A 23,035-nucleotide genomic window follows, 5' to 3' on the forward strand; every position below is an offset into this window, starting at 1 on the left:
CTTTAGCTTGTTCTGTTCTTTTAATCTCACGCGTGTTGTTTTGCCTTGCACTTGACAATTGGTTTTGCCGTTTTCATTTAACTCAGTTCCAGCTTCAATATAATGAGGTGCTGGCTTTGGTTGAGTTTTGGATGAGAGATTTTATTTTGTTGTGGGCTATTGTTGGCCAGTTTTGGTGCATGACCGGATTTTGTGTGAAGGTTTGTAGCTACGGCCAATGGGAGCTATGGTGATATAGACTATAAAGTGGAGAGGAAGAAGAACTAGAGAAGATAGAGAGGTGGGGGAAGGTAAAATGCATTTTTTTGGTTCATCAAATTTAGGGACATTCAATATTGAACCCTCAATTTCAAAACATTTGATTTTGGTCCTTCAAATATTTTTTAAGCTCCACTCTCCATTTGGGTAGTTGTTTTTAAAAGTGCCTTTTGATTCTTCGAAAGCATTATTATAAAAATCACATTTAAGGTCCGTTTGGTTGAAGTGAAAATTGGAGGAATATAAAATGGGGAGAGAGAAAGGTTTTTATAAGTTGTTTGGTTGGAAAGCAGAATTAGAGCATCTCCAATAGATTAGCTAAATCTATATTTTGGAGAGTAAGCCCAAAAAACTAGCTCCAACTGATTCTCTATATGCAAAACTTTTCCAAATTTTTTTTGAAGTTGCTACAGTAGTTCTCTTGATCTAGAGAACACTGTAGCAACTCCAAATGAAATTTTCTATTTAAAAAATTCATACATCTCAATAAATAAATAAGAACAATTCTTTCTCTCTCCTCTCATAGCTACAAACACAACGACTACAAACATAACAATCTTTCTCTCAAACATCTCTAAACTCAAGCATAATCAGATTATCAGAATACAAACTCAAAAATACAACTTTAAAATTAATCAAATCATAACAATAAAAGCAAAAAAAAAAGAAAAAAGAAAAAAAGAAGAAGAAGAAGACAGAAGACAGAAGCCATCTGACCCATTTGGACTGTGTTGGGGACGAAGATGAGCGACAGCACAGTGATCCATCTCTCTTGTTCTTTCTCTCTATACCTCTTTTCTTTCTTTTCTTATCATAGAAAGAGCTAGTGAATGTTTTGGAATCAAGTTAAAAAAAGAAAAGAAAAAGAAAGAGCTGGAGAAAGAAAGAGAGAATGAGAGTTGGATTCGTTGGAATGTTCTTGAATGAGGGAGAAAATGAAGATAAAAGAAGGGGGGGCGGGGGGATAGAGATAGGACACTGGACAAGTGTGTGGAAGAGAAAAACAAGAAAAAAAAATGAAACGTATGGATGAAAATGAAATGAAAGAAAGGAAAAATAATATAAAGAATAAAAAATCCTAATTGAGAAATATTGCGAAAAATGTTGTAGACATAATACTTCTCATTGAAAAATATAGTTGTTAAAAAAAGAAGAAATAATATTTAAATGAGATAGAGAAAGGACAAAGAATCTATTGGAAGATTTATTTTTTAGAAAAAAGGTAGGTAAAAGTTAAATGTCACTATTCACTGTTCAAACAGTACAAAAATATAGAAAAATGGTTGGAAATGTCCTTAGAAAGATTTTGGTAGGATCCAAGCAAGGTTGTCAAAATCGGGATCCTACGTAGGATTGTGGGAGGTAGGTGAAGTCGTAGATCGTAGGATCGAATCGTGGATCGTAAGATCCTACATTATTTGAGAAAAAAACAAAAATTACACATTGGTATGTTAAATAATCATTTACATTATATATTCATTGATATAATTACCGTGTATCACTACATTAATTGGTAAGCATCATTTAAAGAAGCCAAAAACCTCAAAATTGTGACACTCTATTGGGATATTTTTTATTTGGATCCAACTGACACTCTCTCTACATTAGAGTGGAAAAACTTGGTCTATTGAGATTTTATTTTTCATTTAGGTCCAACTAAGCCTGTTGTCAAGTTAAAGAAAATTACAAGAAACCAAGATTGTTTGGGATCGTCAAAATCATACGATCCTACTGATCCTGAACGACCACAAAGATCCTTGAAATATTTGAATCGTTTTGGGCAGATGGGATCGTAAAATCGTAGGATTGTAAAATCCAAATCAAGATTTTGACAACCATGGATCCAAGTAGGACCCACTAAAATGCAATTTCTCCAAAATGAAAAGAAAATGAGCAAAAGCTCGTGGGTGGAGGGTGTAGACGAAAAAGTCCTACCAACAATATTTTTTCTCTTTTTCTTCTTTGCCATTTTGTCTTTTTGTTCTTTGCATTTTCTCTTTTTCTTAAGTTCTCATCCGGTGTTTTTTTTTACTCATTTGTTTTGGGTTTTTCTTGTTCTCACCTTTTTCTTTTCCTTTTTTACATACACAAATTTCAATAAAAATATAATGTCATTACCTTTTGTTTCATCTAATAGGGATATAATAGTAAATTTATACAAATTACATTTTTTTTTATTCTCTCATTTTTCTTCTCAACCAAATAAAGAAGTTTTACATCCTTCTATTTTTCCACCCCCACCCCAACACATTAAGGAAAAACTAAAATTTCTTATGTTTCCCTACTTTTCAATTATCTCCCTATTTTCTATCACACCACTTTTCCACCCCAACTAATTGGACCCTTAACATTGTTAAAACATGTATTAAAAAAAGTGTTGTTTCCGTCAAGTATACATTTGGGTAAAATTATTCTAAAATTTATATTTGCAGTTTAAATTACCAAAAGGGGCATAATTATATTGTTATGGTTCTTTTGTCATCTTCTAAGACATATAATAATATATTTTTTAACAGTGCAATATCTTGGTATAAATAACAAGAAAAAGTAAATTTCCACTTTATTAATGTTTTATATTTAATAATATTTTTTTGCCCAAGTCTATCTCTTATCACATTCCTTTATTTCACTGTTTTCCTCCCTTAATTATTTTGCATGTCCCCCGCAGTCTCCCCCTCTACCGAAAATATTTTTCTTTTACTTCAATTTTTAGATAAAAATTGTAGTGTAACTAAGATTATCGTTTTACCAAGAAAATGAAAAGAAAAAACAAGCAAAGTGTATAAAGGTACTCCTCATATTATTAAGGGACAGAAAAGAAAAGAAAAAACAAAAAAAAAATATATATATATATATATATATATATATATAAAGAAGAAGGACTAAAATAAAATCTTGAGTAATTAAACAAAGACTAAAAACAATCCCTTTTTATTAAAACTTGTAGGACACAAAGCAAAAAAACTTGGATTTTAAATTTTTAATTATTCTTTATATTTTTTGAAGTTTTTATATACTAAATTGATCCTAGAACTAACTTCCATTAATTCTTATGGTCCATTTGGATTGAGGGAAAGGGAGAGAGAGTAGAGTGGCCCAAAATTAGCCTATTTTCAGCAAACTCTATTTTACTCTTCTTCACTCCCCCTCCCTCCCCCCTCAATCCAAACAAGCCCTTATGAGCAAATGAAGTGTAAAACTTACTCCTTATATTATTAGAGGATGGAAACAAAATAATAATAATAATAATAATAACCACACCAAAAAGTTGGAATAAAATAAAATCTTTATTAACTAAACAAAATCTAAAAAAAGATCCCTTTTGGATTTTAAAAGTAGGGAGACCATGCAAAAGGTCAAAATGCTAAGACACCTCCTTTTGGATTTTAAATTTTTAATAATTCTTTATATCTTTTTGAGGTTTTCTTATAACTAAATTGATCCCAAAACTAAATTTTGTTAACTCTTATGGACAAAAAATCACATGATCATCATGTGACCATATTAAGAAATCTCACCAAGGTGATAATTAAGAAATCATATGATAATTACATGTTTTTATTTATAAGACCTAACGGAAGTTAGTCCTATGGACAGGGACGGAGCTAGGACTTGGAATTAGAGGGCGGCTTTGCTACTAAGTGCGTGTTGCGGTTCTGGCCTCTAGATTTGCTGTTTAGCCGTGATGGTTTTTTTTTTTTTTTAATGTCTTTGATGTGTATTGCTGGGTAAAGACAAAATTAGTTTGTTTAAAAAAAAAATTAAAAATTAAAGGGCCAAGTTGTTTGTTTTGAGTAAAATTGATTGATTTTTTTTTTTTTTTTTTTTTTTTTTTTTTTTTTTTGCTATTGGTAATTTTAATTGCTGGGCTAATTTTCTAGGCTTGTATATTTTGTTTTAGATTTTAGATCTATAAATTTTTATAGCCTTTAAAATGATGAAAATGCTAGAATTACAAATATTTTTATAAATTGTTGATGTTGTTAGTAGTTATTGTTATGTAAAAAAATTATGTAAGTGGTAGTCCCATATGTGAACTAGTAAGAATTTGCTACCTTAACAGTTTATAAAAATATTGTAGAAAAGTTTGTTACTATAGCATTACTCTCAAAAAAAATTAATGATATTGATAAAAGGGGAAAAGTGTAATTTTATAGAATAAAATTTTTAAAATTAAAACCTACATATATACTAATAATTTTTTTTTAAAAAAATATTAGGGGGAGGGGGGGGGGGGTCATTGCCCCTACAGTCCAAGAGTGGGCCTATGGATCAATTTGGCAAATATGGAAACATTAGGTGATTATAAGGAATAATTGAAACCTAGGGATGTTCTTTCAACTAACCCAAATCTCACAAGGAATTTTTGCATCTAAGCCTAATGCAAAAAGTATCTCTCAGTTTGGGAATTTTTTATATTTTTTTCTAAGTCAATTGTTAGGATAAGTAGGGAGGAGGATTTAACCTGGTTTCAAACAATGTTAGTTACAATAGGGTGAGGAATATGAACCATTGACGATTCCATTGGAATGGAAACACCAAGATGTGTTAATTGAGCTACAAAGCTCTTAAGAAATAATATCATTAAGTTACAAAACTATTGATCAATTTGGATATATTTCAAGCTAACTTTTCATAGTACTATATAAACTTGAAAAAAAAAAAAAACCCGGGGATTTGGACTTGTTAACTCATATGAACTTGAAGGATAAAAATAAAAATTGGTAATTTTTTTTACTTACTAAAAAAATTAGGTTAATCTGAAGCTGGCCCATTAAAATTATAGGTTGCATCGAATTAGCCTACAATTTCACCCTTTTCACTCTTTCTATTCCTTTATTAGCATTGCAGCTCATTTCGCCCCCTTTGTCTTTCATACTCGCTTAGCAACAATTGGTATATCGATATCTAATTTCCTTTTGTTTGTTCACCACCTAGCAACCATTGATCTGCCCTTGCATTTGACCACTGACCTTAATAATATATATTTTTTCCATTCAAAACATTCCTAATCTGTAAATTTGTTTCTACAAAATTGCATTCCTATTGTTGTAATTATCAAATTATTTATAATTAGGTGCATTCCATTTCCAGAAATACAGTAAACTTGGCATTATTCAATAAACATCTTTTAAAAAGAAAAAGACTAGCTCCTTAGCAAACATGTGTCTGTGTTTTTTCTGATTATATTTGAAGAATGGGAGGAGAGAACAATACTCAATAAATAAACTTGTGCAATCATTTCTAGTTAGTTGATCTTCATTCCTCGCTGTTGGTCCAAACGGGTGAGACCTGCATAATCTGTTGGTCCATATGGCTGAAAATACTCTGCAAATATTCCCTTCTTTCTTTTATGCTTAGTTCCCATGTCTTTGCACAATTGATCATTGTACCAAATATTAACGTTCCCAATACATAACCTCTGGAAATACCTTCCAGCATATTGCTTCATGTTATTTTCCCACAGTATGACATCCTTTTCCATATCTCTTATACTAGGTAATTCAAAGTTCCCATCAAGCAAATGTGCTAGCCATTGACATCTTATTTCAGAGGTACTCAAATTGGAGAAACCCTCTGCATATCCTACTATTGCAAGTTGTGGAATCCGAGGATGAATAATCTGTCTGCAGTTTTATATAGAAAGCATATTATAAAATGAATCAGAATGATGCGACGTTGAATGGTCTAAGGTAAGCTTTAATCTGTCAAGAACATTATAAAGATTACAGGTTAGATTGAATATTTGATCACCTACCTTTGACCATTATTTGAAAATCATTCTTATATTTTAAATTACTTCAAAAGGGTTCTTATAATCATCTAATTGATGGAAAATGTTGACATAGCAAATAGAATTCATGAAATTAAAGCTATTTTGGCAGCGTAAATCCTATGACATAGCATAAATTCCATTTGTCATGTCATCATTTTCCATCCATCATAGTACCATAAGGATCTTTTTGAAACAATTTTAAAATGATAGGGGATTAAGGGGAAATCTTTTAAAGTATATAGATGATTTTGGAGATAAAGATTAATGATTGAGAAGGAAATATGCCATTTAACCTAACTTTAATAAGCTGACAAACCTGTAGAGGGGAACTATTGAGCTTGCTGAACCGACAATGTACTTCTGAAAGATTTGAGACTTGAACATTTTCATAAGCTTTTGGTCACCTTTGTATCCTGTGGCTAGAATTACAAGATCTGCTTTTAGCGGCTGAGTTTCTCCATTAATGATCAGACCTTCTTTACAAAAACTAAAGCTTTGTGATTTCTTTAAAACAATGCTTCCTTCTTCCACTTTGTCATAAAAATTTTCGGGCAGAAGTCCAATCTGACATGAAGAGATATCTAGAAGAGAGCTGTGTTTAGGTATCGTTCCATATTTCTTCAAAGGGAGTTTCCATCTAAGATAGCTCTCAGCAAATTTTGAGATTCCCCATCTCTGGAAAAAAAAAAAAAAAAACCTTCAGCATCATACACATTTGTTTTAAAAACATGCACATCCAAAGGATAAGAAAAAGAATACCAGGGGTGAAAGTATGGTTGCCAATAACTTAAGTAGGAATGGTTCACCAGGCTTATGAACCAGAAGCTCCGAAAAGCGATTGAAGAATAAGAAGCCAAGGTTTACTCCCCAGAAAGAGAAACTGGGGATCAACCAATGAGCAGTCCTTTGAATCATTGTGCAAGGGTACGGAACTCCTATATCAAAAAGATAAGATACGCATCAGCAGGCTTATGGCTGCAACTTTTCAAAGTACAGTTTTTTTGAACTTCACTTAGGTACGGCTTTTTAAACCAGCTTATTTTCAAAAAGTTGAAAAATAAGTTATACCAAGCAGACACGTAATGAGATAGTGAAAATTACTGGCCAAAAGTGAAAAAAAAAAAGACATTATGAGAATCATTAGCATTTTTGAGAGACATCTACTCAGTATTCTGTACTACACATTTGGAAACTATAGAATCAAGAACTGTGAGCTGGTATTCAAATGATAAGCTCAACAAAAAATTCTGAACTAGGGAGTCCTTATTCCTTGAAGCTGCCTGTACATGATATTCTTATATAAATTTTACTTACCATTTGCATTTGCACATTCTGCTGCAATGTCCACTGCAGATTTCAGTGAACCAACGATTACGACTCTCTTTCTTCTGATTAATTCTGCAGCACTGGCACTGCCCATTTCAGAGTAGTCCATGGAATGGATCACCTTACCATCGAACATTTGAGGACCTTGATCTGGAGGGAACTTGGGTATGTTTTGTACACCACTGAATCGTCCAATACAAAGATTAAAGAACCACAAACTCAACTTGGTGAACCTGGCCGAATAAAACATAATTAAGCTCAGGGTCTATGTGTTCAAGAAAGAATTCTTCCTTACCTTTTAGTTAGCATTTGGTCCCGATCAATTCCATCCAAACTAAAACTAGGACAATAGATTTTATGTATGTTTTTGGATTAGGCGTGTTACCACGACAATGGACCATGCCGTTAGTAACTAAAACTAGTACAACAGATTTTATGTATGTTTTTGGATTAGGCGTGTTACCGTGACAATGGACCATGCCATTAGTATCAAACTCCATAATAAATGTAAAGATTGAATGAAGCTGGTTAGAATCATGATTAAGTAATTAAATTCACTATTTCTCACGTGTTAAGCCCCACTTATTAAAGGGGAATTTAAACCTATACAAATAGTGAAATGTTAAAATCATGGTTAAGTAAATAAATTCATCATTTCCTAATAACTTAACATTTTGGTAGAATTTGTAATTTATCAGTAGGCATATATAACTATCTTAAATTTTCTTGAAAATAACTTCACAAAGTTAAAAGGAAACATTTTCCTTGACATAGAAAGATTGTGGAATTGGATTTAAGAAGACAAGTAGTTTGCATGTGTTCTAAGATGTCTTAGATGAAAAATTAATCATTTAACTATAATTCTAACCATTGCCTTTCACATTAGTTCTAGAGAGTAGATACTAACCAAATACCAACATAAATGATAATTACCTCTATGGTGCAATATTTGGTGTCTTGCACGACAATGTGCCATTTCCCTTTAGAGCCAAAAGGCTTGCTAGTTACTCCCCATAAATCCCATGACTCCATCTCTTCAAAAGGCTCTCCAACATAGTCTATATAAATGACTTTGGAGTTGAATTTGATGTAAGGAATGATGCCAAAGTGCTGAGCATAGGATTTAAGATACGCCAGCACTTGAGTGTGAGTAGGATACATATCTTGCACTGAAGCAGGCCATGGGAAATCTGTAAATTGGTAAGTTTCTTTGGAATTTTGGAGCTTGGTGGACTCTATTGTATGATTCCATAGTCCTCCTACGCCCTCTTTGGCTTCAAAAACAATGGGATTAAAGCCCTTCTCCAATATGTACTTGCAAGCAAGAAGGCCACTCGTTCCGGCCCCAATGATCGCCACCCGTTTCTCCATTGTTCAAATTCTCCGTCCAGAAGCTTACAGAGAGGGCTTGGCTTTGACTTTCAGCAATACTGAGATGAGGAGCACATGGAACTAATTTTGAGGGGGAAAAAATTAATCACTACTTGGTTTAATCAATGTTACTCAGGACAATAAACAAATTGTTTTTATCATTCTAATTATATTTCACATTGTTTATTCAGAAGTGTATGTAAGGCCTTTCTATTTTAGCATTTTGCATTTGTCGACTAGCTACCAAATGATACATATCCTGCTTTTTGATTAAACTTTTTTAGTATTTGTGGATCCCATATGGAACAGAATCTTATTACCTAACTTCAGTAGCATATTTTTTTACAAGGGCAAATAATTTTTTGATCAAAAAGCTGCATCAGTATTGTTTGGATGTGCATTTCATGTTTTTTCTTCACCTTTATTACTACAGTATTAGCAAAAAACCAATCAACATTTTATTTATTTTTAACTTTTATATGTAATACTTTCAATAAAAAAGCTTTCCTAAAAAAGTAAGATAAGTCGTTTTTAAATGGATAAGTATTTGGAAATCTTAGCAATCAAGTTGTCTTGTGAGGTGCTGGCTTTGGTTAAGTTTCTGGGTGAGAGATTTGATTTTGTATGGTGAGGCAGGGGAGAGGTAGAAGAACTGAAGAAGATAAAAAGGTGGGGGAGGAAAAATGCATTTTTTTGGTTCATCAAATTTAGGGTAATTCAATTTTGATCCCTCAATTTTAAAACATTTGATTTTGGTCGTTCAAATATTTTTTAATCTATACTCTCCATCTGGGTTAGTTATTTCGAAAATTGTTTTGATTCTTCGAAAACATTATTTTAAAAATCACACTTAAGCAGTGGTAAAACCTATGAAAAAAAATATGCTGTTTCTATCAAGTAAGCGTTTGGAATATTTGAATCAAGTAGATCTAAATATTCTATTTTGGATGTAAATTTCTAAAACGGACATAACTATGTTGTTGTGGTTCTGTTGTCATCTTCTAATAGGGTTGTCAATGTTGGACCTAATCCGCGAACACAACACGAACCGAACACGGGTTTTTGCCTATTAGGATTGGGCCTTAGCGGGTTTGGATCATAAATGGGTTGACCCGAACACAACACAATAAGAAATGTGTCATCAATGGGTCAATCCGCTTGACCCACAATAGACATGTTTGACACGTCAATTTATTCATATCAACCTGAAATGACACATTTAACACAACTCATTTAACTCATATAACAAATAAATATTCATTTTATTTTAGATTTGTCAAATAACTTTTATATCCAACCTATATCTTATACTTAAAAAAAAAAAAAAGTGAATAATTACAAAAACTTACAAGGGATATAATTAGAAATTGAAATATGTTGAAGACTTGAAGTGTATACACTACTTTTGGGATGTAAAAAAAATTGTTTCTAGAGGGATGTTATAATTAATATTAAGCAGGTTGAAATAGGTTGTGTCACATTCGTGTCAACCCAACACAACCTGTTTATTAAGCGTGTCAAGTGGGTTGGGTCAGGTCAACCCGCCTTATTAACAGGTTGAGTTAAGGTTGAAGGATCATGATATGATTATTAAATGGGTCGGGTTTGAGTTGAGCTATTTAGTCGAATGTCCCTACCTCAACACAACATAAACCTGACACACTAACCCAAATTGACACCCCTATCTTCTAAGACATAATATTTATAATTTATTTATTTAATAGTGCAATATCTTGTTATGATAATAAGAAAATGATAAAGTTTAACAACAAAGTTAGTTGTAGCATAAAACTACAACCTTACTCAATAAAATAAAAATTACTTCATATTTTGAAAATCCAACATTTGAATTGCATGTTCTTTACACTCTTAATACGCACGTCAAATTATGTGTCAATCAAATATTATTTACTATATGATCAATAAGCTTATATTTTATTCATAATTTTAAACTACAAAAACTTGCAATTTAACAATTTATTAATGAAATAGCTATTAATCTTTAATTTTCTAGAAATTTTGCAAACATGAAGGATAAAATAAGAAGATGTAATCCAATAGTGGATTTGTCAAAATTTATCTCTAATAAAAAGATATTAAGTAAGGTTGTAATTTAAGGCTACAACCAATTTTGTAACTAAACTTTGTCCATAAGAAAGAGTACACTCCCACTTTATTAATGTTTTATATTTAATAATATTTTTGCCCATGCCTATCTCTTTAAGTCTTACCACATTCCTTTCTTCCACTATTTTTCTCTTTTATGAAATCTTATTTTGCATGTCCCCCACCCCCTACTGAAATTATTCTTCTTTCACTCCAATTTTCGCATCTGCCTAGAAGATTCAAGTTATAAAAAAGGCTAGGGACATGATTTGTTCAATTTTAAGACGAAAATTGTAGTATAACTAAGGCTGTCATTTCACCAAGAAATGGAAAAGAAGAATATGCCAAAAACACCAATAATATATAGAAAATATGATTAAAACTAGCATAATGAAAGTTCGGTAAAATTCAAATTAAAATCACTAGCATGTCAGGATTTTCCCACCAATATCATTAAGCATCCACTACCAATATGCTTTTAGGACACAATTGGGTAAGTAAACACATAAATTATCTTATTGGAAGATTTAGAGATAAGCTTAATTAGTAGAATTCTCTTTGGTTGATTCTATTCATCAACTATTTCAATGATTTAGTCTAGAAAAGAATAATTTTGTTAGAAAAACTCAAAAACATCGCTTACCCTAAGGCAATGCTATGACAAAAATAATATCTAAAAAATTATTATGTTTTGCTAGAAAGATTATAAAACCTTATTCTAAGAAAAAGAATATGTCAAAATATATTTATGAATTAATTAGGAACTAAACATCAACCTAACAAACTGATTATGAAAAGAGAACAATTTATTTCAATAATCAAAACTTTAGAATTATGCTTGGATTGATAAGTGGATAACTTACAATATTGAGGATCCACTCCTAACCCTAACTTAGGTTCTTGAACTTTCATTGAAAAGAAAAACTTTGAAAATAAATATATATAAAACGTTTTTCAACAGAAGAAAATCATGGTTGCTCTTCTATTCTCTTCATATTTATAAATTTAACATAGGTGATTTGTTTACGAATGAGGAAAACCACCGAGGCAAAACCCCACCGGGTGAATTTAAGGTCACCACTCCTGAGAATCCACTATTATCAAACACAAACAGTTACAAGTATGAGGAATCTTACCAAACCCTTTGGCCTATCTCGAAATACCAACTTACAGTTGAACCCTTACCCCAATACCCAATTAGACTTGTATTGTAGCGGTAATCTCTTCATTCAATGCACGAATCTCAATACGTGACTAACCAATGATGCACGAATCCCAATATGTGACTAAATGATGCACGAATCCCAATATGTGACTAAATGATGCACGAATCCCAATATGTGACTAACTCCACCAACTTGAAGAAGATGTTGGCTGCAAAGTTTTTCAGTTCATCAACAATGAAGATCAGGAAGCTCATTGGTACAAAACCCTTGGCATAAAAATGCAGTAACTTCTTCAAAGAGAATAATGAACTAGAGCAATTTTTGTCTCCGGTCACACAATGCATGTGCGACAGCCTTTAAAATAATCTTTATATATGTCTTGGGTTGTGAAAAAAGAAACCCTACACAAATACATAAGCATTGGCTGAAAATCAGATCTAGAATTTCTGATTTCATAATTCTTGACAGATACAGCTTGTATCGAGCTTCTGTCAAGTTTTAACATTAAATCTCGATAGAAGTATTTCTGTCGAAATTGTTGTCAAGCTTTAATGAACAGCTCTTCTTCACTTGTTTTTTAGTCAGATCTTCATGGCTTTAACACTTGATTTGAACAACATGTTTCTTGAAGTTTTAAACCCATCCTAGATCTATCTAATTACAAGTGAAGTGTATTTTGTTAAATGATTAGCCAATTACATAAAATATGTCCCTAACAATGATGATGTGGAAAAATATGAAGCTTTAAAAGATTATGCAACAACATTCAAAGAAATTATATTTTATTTTATATGATGTAATACTCGGTCTGTATTAAAGACAAGCCACTTAATAAATTACATAAGTGAATTTTTTTAGAAAAAAGTTTAGTAGTAGGTTGCTAGTTTTATTATTGATTTGGAAGACAATATTAGTGGCACCAACCCGACTTGAAAATCCTTATTTGTACCGAGTAATACTAGGAATATTATTTAAAAAAAAAAAAATGCATAATGTATCAACTTTTAAACACAGCACAAAAAAAAATATATATATATATATATATTATGCAAGAAATTTATTGATTATGATGTTAATGTGACACAAACTTTATTCTTTATCACATTAGTTAATTTTTTTATTATTATTAAAATTGATAGTAATTTTAGCATTTTGTTATTTATACCACCCCAGGATTTACATTGAAGGCAAGTTGGAGAATAATTATATAAGAGCATTCACATCAGCTCTTGCATTATTGTGTATAAATGTGTAAAATACACATTTTGACCATTTTTACACATTTTGAAGCAAAAAACACACTACATCAGTTCATCTAAAATCATGCATAATCATCTAAAATTTTCAACGAGCTACAGTACCCGTGTAAATTTACACGGGCACTGTAGCATGTGTATTTAGTTTTTTATTAATTTCCATTCGCACCAATTTTTCTCTCTCTTCTCCGTGCACAACGACCTTAACTCCTCATCTTCTTTTCCTCAGATGCACACAAACACATCCTCACAGAAAAATCAACACAGAAATATACTTGCTAAAAAAAAAAAAAAAAACCCAAACGGAAAAACAAAAAAGAGACAGATCGGTGCTTAAAAACCAACACAAAGATATACTTGCTAAAAAAAAAACCCAAACGGAAAAACAAACAAACCCAAACGGAAAAACAAAAAAGAGACAGATTGGTGCTTATCGGAACGATCGGAGCTCGTGGGTCTCGCTTGGTCGGAGCTCGAGGGTATGGGTCTTGATCGGAGCTCGGAGCTATGGATCGGTGCTACTGTGGATCGATGCTTGTGATCAGAGCTGTGGATCGATGCTTGTGATCGGAGCTGTGGATCGGTGCTGTGGATCGGTGATCGGAGCTGTGGATCGGTGCTGTGGATCGGTGATCGGAGCTGTGGATCGATGCTTGTGATCGGAGCTGTGGATCGGTGATCGGAGCTGTGATGATGTGGATTGGTTTGTGACCGAGAGGGAGAGAGATGAGACAGAGAGATAGACCGAGAGGGAGAGACCAGGTATGGAGAGATAGAAGAGAGAGAGAGAAATCAGAAAATATGATGGAGAGGGAGAGAGAGCGCGTATTAAAACGGGTGAGGTGAGAGAAATAATAAAATAATTAAGCAAATTGATTATTTAAATAAGAGGGGTGATAGAATAGATGAACTGATGTGGGTGTTTTGTAAAAGTGATAGTGTAAAATAGAAAAAGTAGGTTTTTAGTGTAAAATAGACGGAATCTTTTAAACGAGCTGATGTGAATGCTCTAATGCTAACAATTTATAATGACCTACTCTCTTCTCCCACCATCTCACATAATAGTATTGAATCTCACTAATTAAATTAAAGGTAAGATTTATTTATTACTAATTTATTATCCTCCCGTAATTTTGTATAATTTTTCTAAATTTGATAATAAGGGTAAGGTTTATGCTATAAAAGCCCAAACCGGATATGAGCATTCAAAACACAAGGCCAAGAGAAAATGTAGATAAATTGAAACAAAAAAGAAGGCAACCGTATAGTCTCAGCTCTCAGGCCATATCACACGAATACCCAGCTGAAACCTCCAATGGCTACAACCATCAAGCCTATTCTTCCACTTTATCATTCACATAAACAAACAGTTTCCTCTCCTACTCCATGCATTTCCTGCAAACCCATCTCGGATCCCATGGCTTCTTTGCAAATTTCGCATTCAACTCGGCCACGCGGACAAGTGGCAGTCTCAGTTGCTTTCAATCCATCAGGGAAATTCGACTTCTCTTTAACTGACGATGAAGAGGGTAACACCTTAAACTTACATGAAGTACATATCAGTTACCAGCCTATATGTCTTCTTTTTTAGAAAAATGACATGCTTTTTAAACTGTGAAGTGCATTTTAAGTTTCAACTTGATTTTCTTATAGTTTTTGGTCAATCTTGAAAAACCCACTTGAATTTATGAGCACAAAGAATGGCGTTTAAGTTGAGCTGTTGCTTTAAGTTGAGGATAGCCAATAATATATAGTTTTGAAGATAAAGGAATAGCCACAAGAATAGTTTCAAGTTATCAGGATATTGTTATCTCTTTAACTCGAACATATACGACTTGTAGTTTTGCATAGTTTCCCTCAATAAGAAATTTCCTTGTTAGCAAATGTCCATGACTAGTCGTCTTACTAGTTACTGCTTTCGCTTAATGAGGTTATGGAGAGATTAATCATAACTTTAAGCAATGATGTGTGAGGCTGCAGCTATTGACACTGATGACAGTGCCGAGTGTGGCTGCAGTTGAATGTACTAAGGCTGCAATTTTGCACTAAAGCTTCAATGATTTAGATCATCTTCTCATAGTTTGGTCAAAAAGATCTGATCAACTTATTGTATGCTTTTATGGATTATGGCAAATTGAATAAATTCATCAAAATATTTTCACCCATTCATTATTATTAGAAATATTATGGCCTAAAAGGATCAAATTTGCTGTAGACCTAGTACAGTAATAGTTGTATACTTGTAGAACAAGCAAAGTAACACAAGAAGTAGAATTGGAATCACTTTGGTTGTTCGACAAGTACATGGGTGATGAGCCTACAATATACTTGGGCCTTTTAGGCCATAATATCTCTGATAATTTCCTAGAAACGAGGGAAGTGACCAACTCTAGTGCACCTGAGTAGAGATAAGAACATTATATCTGATGTTTTCTTGCTTTTTAATTGGTTACCCACTTGATTTTCTGAAGAGTTTCTGGGCTTGGATGGTTGGACCCTATGCTATGTGCAAGTTAACTTCAACCAATCAGCCTTTTAAATTTACCCTTCTAGTCTTCTCCCAAAAACAAGGTTCACCTTGTTCAAATGGAAGCATGAAACAGTCAGCAGAGCTACAATCCCACATGTGCATAGCAGCATAGGTGAAAGAAGTTTATTATATTGAAGAAAAGGAGAATTATTAGAATTTGTCTAAATGACTATTAGAAGTTGTAATTCTTTGAATTTTCCTCAAGAAATCCATACATTTTAGACAAACAACAGTAATTGTTTTGCTGTGCCCAAGATTACTTTTGATAGATTTTTTGAACTATACTTTGACAGATACATCAAAAGTGGCACCTCCAATGCCACCTAGTGAAGACCGATTTGACGTGGTTATTGATAATGATATCATTAGCCGTCTTGACTTATCCCCATTTCAAGCCACAACAGGGATTACCTCACCATTATCTGGTAAGTATTTTTGTGAAGAATTCAACTGCTTTTGGACATAAGTGGATACTGATTCATATGATCCTTCTGCTGGTATTGTTACAGTTGAGCCAAAAGAGTTTCTTGAACGTACAATTGGTTTTACCATCAACTATACAAGAGAAGATCAATATGATCCTAGAGAATTAACAGAATTTCCTGATATAAGACTCTGGTTTGTAAGACTTGATGCTGCTTATCCATGGCTGCCTGTCTTGTTAGACTGGCGAGCAGGAGAGCTAGCTCGTTATGCAGCCATGTTGGTCCCTCATCAGGTAATTAATAAATGAAGAGTATGAGAGGGAAAGAGAGATTATGCTTCAATGTGTTCTAAGTCTTGAAATTTTCTGTGGCAGATGAATATGAGAATGGGTGTTGTTTTTAATCCTGAGGCACTGGAACTGTTCGTTATGAAGAAAGTTTTTATTGTCTATTCTTGGTTGAAGCAACATGATATTCCTAAGCCTAGATTGAAGACAAGTGACATGGCCAGGATGCTTGGATTTGGAATTGGAGATGAACTATTCGACTTGATCGAAAAGCACCCACTTGATCTATCCTAAACAATTAAAGAAGCCTGCAACTCTAATTGTACTCCACTTGAATCCAAGATCTCAGTTCAAGATTCAAAATACATTTTCAAAGACCCCATATAATGATAATGACCATGATAGAACATCTAAAAGTAGTTTCCCCCTCATACGATGAGATTCACCAGAGCTGAAGTGTATCATTTTGTCCAAAAGCGATGCTATTCACAATTTTGTACTTTGTGGGGTACTTGGTGAAGATCTGACATCTTCACTTATGTTTCTCCAAAACTGTAGTTCTTTATATCTCTTAACATACATTTGTGTTTCTGATCGTTACATTTTGAATCCCAGCCAAAGGAAAAAGACATTGGGTGAATTTGCTGTAAAAGTTTTTTGTCAAGAATGCATCAAGGCATTTTCAAATGGAACAAAAATGGTATCTGTACATATATAATATATTATTATAGTCACAGAATTTAGTGCGAGAGTGTTGCAGCCATGACCCTGCAAATTTTGTGAAGCTCTTGCCATAGACCTTCCAATATTTCTTTTGTTCCTTCTTTTGTTCTTTTTTGTGTTGAATTCCCATATCTGCATTATTCGAATAATTTAGCACTGACACTGTCTACAGAGAAATATGAACCATCTGCTGAAGTTCTTAATCAGACCCAACTTAGCCTTTCTTTAATGAGAAAACAGCTCATAGGACATGTTACCGCATCAAGACACGTCTCCATGATACTCTAGCATTTCAGTTACACAGAACAGTGATGACCAATGAGAACACTGGTTTATGATGTAGATGATGCTTTCAACAACAACAATCCTAATAGTTAGAGGAGGCGACAGCAATCTATGGCAAAAATCATAGAGAAAAATTAGAAAGCCAACATTATTTTCTTCTTATTTTTCTATTTGAACTTGAACTTTAAATTATATTATTTAGATTTATTTTCTTTCCTAATTTATCTTTATCACTATTGTTTGTTTTCCAAGTTAGGTTAGGAGTCTTAGTTTGACTAATTTCACACACACAATTACGCATATCCATACACACAAATCTCACATGATAAAATAAATAGTTGAGAATAGACATAAGTAAAATTTGTGGGAAATAAATGGCACACCATATATACTTTTAGCACGCTAAAATGTGTGCACTAGTCATATACAAAGGGTATAAAGGGCTTGGAAAAACAATAGTTCACTTTTATCTTGATCAAAACCTTTTAGATTTCAGAATTCCTTTTCCACCGTTATTTCTTCTCTTCTTCCATAAACATGGACAAACAACTCGCTAATAGGAGATGAATTGCACTATTAAACAATGACAATGATATCTATGGCGAATAACATGCCTAGCTGATAGAGGTGTTGTCCACAAGGAGGGAGGCTCATCGTCATGATAACCAAGCGAATGACATGGAAGATTTACGAAGGCATGTTCAATAGTTTTTGGAGCGTTTAGCACTCTACAAAACTCAAGGTTGTGATGTTGATGATTTCGACTTTGAGGATGTCAACCCTTTTAATTTTTGCGATCATGGGGCAAGGTGAAAATTAAAGGAGTTTGTTTATTGGCCTAATAAAATTTGGCAGCCTCGTGATGTTTATTTGAAGGCCAACATTCCAAAGTTTTAAGGGAAAATTAGCGATTAGGAGTGTCTGATTGATTGGAAGGAGCGTTTTTCCACCACATTGGTGCATGTGGCTAAATGGGCTTAGTCTGGCCTTAGCTGAAAGAAAAAAAGACAACACTTCAATTTTTTGGAGGCCCACTATATTCCCTGCAATGCAAATGGGCTTGAACTAGACTTAGCAAGAACAAGCCCACTATACTCTCTAGAATTTGCTTTTCAATTAAAAATAAAATTCCTATTCTATCAAATTGGTAATGATAAGACTATAAAACTAGCTAGGATAGCCATTGAAAATTACTATTCATTAAAAATTAGCAGACTATTTTGATAAAGTCTTAAGACTTAAGATTAGTCTACTCCGATCTCCAAATGATTCAGTAAATGGTAGAGAATTAGTAAGATTTTCATTCTTTACTCTCTCTTTGTTCTACATTTTTCTTTTAAATTGATCAAAGTAAATACTGCTTGATAACAATCTTAGTTTTTAATTATAAGCTAAATTGCAAAACAAAACAATCATCCTAAATCTGAGTTGACCCCATGAATTGTTGTTTGCACCCCAACTTGAGCAAGCCTTGTCATTCAAATGAGGCCCCTGTCAAAAATGGTCGGATCTTTCCACATATGCGTCATTATCATGATATCGTGACCTAATTAAGTTGAGACTCTCGATCCCTTTAGGTTTGCTACCAATATTAGAACACTGGTCACTTGGAATAAATGATAAGAAATGATAATTAAGTTTTTTCTCTAATCTGTAACCACAAACAATTTTCTCAACCAGGTTGGTGAAAAACTAATACTTGGAGTTATTGAGATTATATCTCTCAACATATATATATATATATATATATATATATATATCAACTTAGAAACCCTCTTCTCAAAAAAAAAAAAAAATTTGAAACCCTTAACAACGCCCAAAATCAAGGAATTAAATCCTATTTTAGAAATTTCTCAAAAATGATAAAAAAATTAAAATAAAATTCTTCCCATATATGATATGAGCACATTTTACTCACATTCTTGTACATTTTTTTCAGTGATGGTCATGTCTATTCAAAAAGGGGGCCTCATACACGGGCGTTGAATTCAACAAGTTGGAGGACACATCTGAATTCTAGAGACCAAGTGACCAACAGTGTCAAGGATGGGCTAATACATGGCTGGCTAGCTAGCTAGGGCGGGGCTCACATCCATGTGCTAATAGTCCAGTGAACATGTGACAGTTATAACACAGACACAGGTATGGGGAGGGGAGGCAAAGCAAGTTATAGCAAAAGGAAATGGAGACCAACAAATATATTTATGAACCAATAAAATATATATATAATTTATAACAAATGTTAGCAATTGAGTTGCAATGTAACATTCATGGAGGACAAGCTCACAAAAATTCAATGCCTAGTACATGCATGACTCAGTAATTGTTTGTTTTTGTGTGAAGACGATGGGTTCCTAATCTGGTTGACAATCTTTTTTATTTTGTGAGATTTGTGGGGTCTGTACCAGCTGATACTGCCCAGTTTATACTTGGATTTATTTCCAAATTCATGGAACCAAAATATATATTGATGCACTTTGCATATGTGATAGGACATAATTTTATCCAAAGATGAGTGGAAAAATATGACTTATTGACTTCCTTCAGAGATTGACCATGTCTCTGCACATGAATAAGGAGAAAAAGTTGTTTGAATATTCAAACTGTTCTTTTCTTTTCTGCTGAATAGCCATAGAGTCACACGACATATTTTCTGTATGTTGTACTTGTACTTTCCCACACTATGCATTTAACACAAATTGAAAAGCAATGGTAGAAAGAAAATGGTATGCAATGAGACTTAACGTCATTCTTATTATAGAATGGGTATAATTCTTGCTTAGACTTTTTACATGAATGACTTTATTAGGAGTCTAATCTTGTTTTCCTCAATTTGATTTATCCATGTCTTTTAGAGGTCCTATCAGGCTGTGCTTAAACACAATATCAAAAGCCTTGTGATTGATTCTCTTTTCACTATTTTTTGTTTCCTCCTTTTTATTGTAGTTCGCTTCTAGATGCATATTCTGAGTCTGAGCAAAAATGTACTTCAATCTTTTGTATAGTGATGAATTTTAATGCATTTACCTAACCTTGTTACAGGTTTACAGATAAGGATACTTTTATCCCTTTAACGGTAAAAACAAAAGAGCCATGAACCGCATTTGATTATCTCTCGAGTATCTTCCATGTTCTTCTCAAAAAAAAAAAAAAAAAGTCTCTTCCATACCATGAAATCTATGGCATTGAATGGACACTAGCTGAACTGATTTATTATCTAACCTAACCCAGCATTTACTAGTGCACCGAAATGTCCCTTTTCAGACGGCAATCATCCATGCGTTAGATTTTTTTGTGCCGATACGGACCAACATTTCATATTCTTTGTCAGAAGCTCAAAATTTAAAAATAATGATTCTAATTAATTCAATTAATAAATTTTCCTGTAATAAAGTAAGAGATATGAGATTCAAATATCATCTACACAAAAAATCAATTAATATTTTAGTTCAATGATAAAAAACAATTATTATGAAACCTACAGCATTGGTTGAAATTTCATCATATTTATCAAAAGAAATATTAACTTACAAACCCATCACTTTTTGTGACAATCTTTCATGATTTTTCAAATTTGAGGCAGCACAATATACACAATATATTTTGAGATGTAAGTTAGAATTATCTTTGTTTAAAAATCATTCTTCTTGCTTTATAAGATGCAAAATTAATAATTAAGGTTTTGTATTTGGCACACTTAAAAAAAATGGTTAAACAACTTAGGGTTTCAATTGGGTTAGATTTCTGTTAGCTCAATATTTTGGAGATCTTTTTAGATGTGGTAAAAAGGATGCAAAACCCACCTATATTTTTTTCTATTTAAAAAATCAATTATATCATCCTACCATTTTTGGGAGCTTTTGTACATTTTTGTCTCTTTGGTTTGTAACGGAGTGCTTTAGGAACCTTTTGTAAATTTTTGGAGTATGGATAACCTCACGCCTTGAGCCAACCCTGTTTCATATCCTTCGTCTTTTTTGTGAGAAGAAAAAAAAAATGAAACGTGGAAATTAAGATATATTTGGTTCAAAGGTTGTAATTAAATCTAAAAACAAAGTTACAGGCATTCACATATTAAGTGCGAAACTGTATTTATAATATGACATACTAGAAATGATGGATGGATAGAGGAATGACAAGCAAGCTTGTTCATGCCCCTTAGTTCGGCTTTAAGCACCCAAAGCCTAATTGAGGAGACTGTGATCCAAGCTAATCTTAGCAATTAATCCAAGAGAAATCCCTCGAGTTTCAAGATTGAATTCCTGAGATCGATCCTATATATTTCCGAGAATTCCTCCTTAATTTGAATCCTAAACCACTTCCAAATGCATAGGGATTTGATTGACCCTAAGGACTATATTACCCATTCTACGTAAGGGTTGCAATTGCATTGATGTCATTTTAAGGTATGCACAATCAAGAGACCCTAGCATAGCATCTGCCTTGTAGCCTACCACAAATTTGTTTTTGTTGACTTTTGGAGAGTCTCCCACCGACGTACCGATGACTTACTTCTTGTCATTTCCATCTCCAGTGAAGATGCACATGGATCCTAGATCAAGGTGTGCAATCAATTTCACATGCTATTCAAATTTTCTTTTTTAATTGGCACATGTCATACTTGGTACATGTTTGGATATGGATGAAAATGTCAGCGTTTGCGTTTACCTTTTTTTTTTTCTTCTTTTTTTGAGAAGCGTGTTTCTGTGGCTTTTATGATTTTTCAATGGGTCTCGCGCACTCTTCACAGAACCCACAAACCTCTTTTTTCAGCAAAATTTTTATTAAAAATGGGTTACACGATACTATTCACATATTTAAAAATTATTTTGTTACAGTATTTTCAGTTTTCAGCCAAATAAGCGATATCCAAATATACCATTGGTATCATTTCGGATGACATCAATTCTTAGCGAAATTATGGTAAAATTTATAAAAGTGATGTTGGGGATATTACAAATTTTACTACATAAATCTTACAAACTGATATATCACCAATCACATAAAATTAATTCAAAAATTCATTTATTATGTTGTTTAAATCAAATCAATTATATTCTTATCACATTAGTTTTGTAAATTTTTTTTTTTTTTTGGTAAACTTTGTAATAGCTTTTAGTATTTTCCAAACTTGTTTTTACAAATTTATTTTACTATTTAATTTATTTTTGTTACTTTTAATGGATCCTACTATATTTTTTATACTAGTATTTCAATTAACTTTTACATTTATCACTTTTAGTAAAAAGTTTTCAGTTTCAACAAAATAGACAGATCCCAAATGGACCCATAATACACTTATTGTATCATGAAATTAATGGCCATAAATTCAGCATGTTGAGGAGCAGGTGTTAGGAATGTGCAGAGCAACAAAATAAATCCTAGGAGACAAAAACATTTTTATAGAAAAGCATGAAACACGTTATGTGGATGGATTGCTGCTTATTACAGTACTCAGGGAGTGCTGTCTATTGGTTAATTAAGGCGTTGTCGTGCATTTATGATTTTCATATTCTCTTCACGTAG

The 23,035-nt window shown here is 32.8% G+C and overlaps 1 protein-coding gene and 1 pseudogene across 1 annotated transcript; one reads left to right on the forward strand and one right to left on the reverse strand.

The window, feature by feature from the left end:
• Nucleotides 1–5,506: 5,506 nt before the first annotated feature.
• LOC115973812 lies at nucleotides 5,507–8,734 on the reverse strand (annotated as a pseudogene).
• Nucleotides 8,735–14,466: 5,732 nt separating this feature from the next.
• Nucleotides 14,467–17,240, forward strand: LOC115977158 (protein CHLORORESPIRATORY REDUCTION 6, chloroplastic). Its single transcript, XM_031098848.1, has 4 exons — nucleotides 14,467–14,788; nucleotides 16,083–16,214; nucleotides 16,299–16,507; nucleotides 16,589–17,240. Exons 1-4 carry the CDS (start codon nucleotides 14,575–14,577, stop codon nucleotides 16,793–16,795), a joined length of 762 nt encoding a protein of 253 aa, XP_030954708.1. The 5' UTR covers nucleotides 14,467–14,574; the 3' UTR covers nucleotides 16,796–17,240.
• The last annotated feature ends 5,795 nt before the right edge of the window (nucleotides 17,241–23,035 follow it).

The sequence above is a fragment of the Quercus lobata genome, chromosome 2, assembly GCF_001633185.2.
Source record: "Quercus lobata isolate SW786 chromosome 2, ValleyOak3.0 Primary Assembly, whole genome shotgun sequence".
NCBI lineage: Eukaryota > Viridiplantae > Streptophyta > Magnoliopsida > Fagales > Fagaceae > Quercus > Quercus lobata.

What these genes read in the sequence shown, in the direction of transcription:
- LOC115977158 (XM_031098848.1), top strand. Translation starts at nt 14,575, where the DNA reads ATGGCTACAACCATCAAGCCTATTCTTCCACTTTATCATTCACATAAA. An exon ending in TTTAACTGACGATGAAGAGG is followed by an intron (nt 14,789 to 16,082) that starts GTAACACCTTAA and finishes ATACTTTGACAG; the next exon opens with ATACATCAAAAGTGGCACCT. An exon ending in CCATGTTGGTCCCTCATCAG is followed by an intron (nt 16,508 to 16,588) that starts GTAATTAATAAA and finishes TTTCTGTGGCAG; the next exon opens with ATGAATATGAGAATGGGTGT.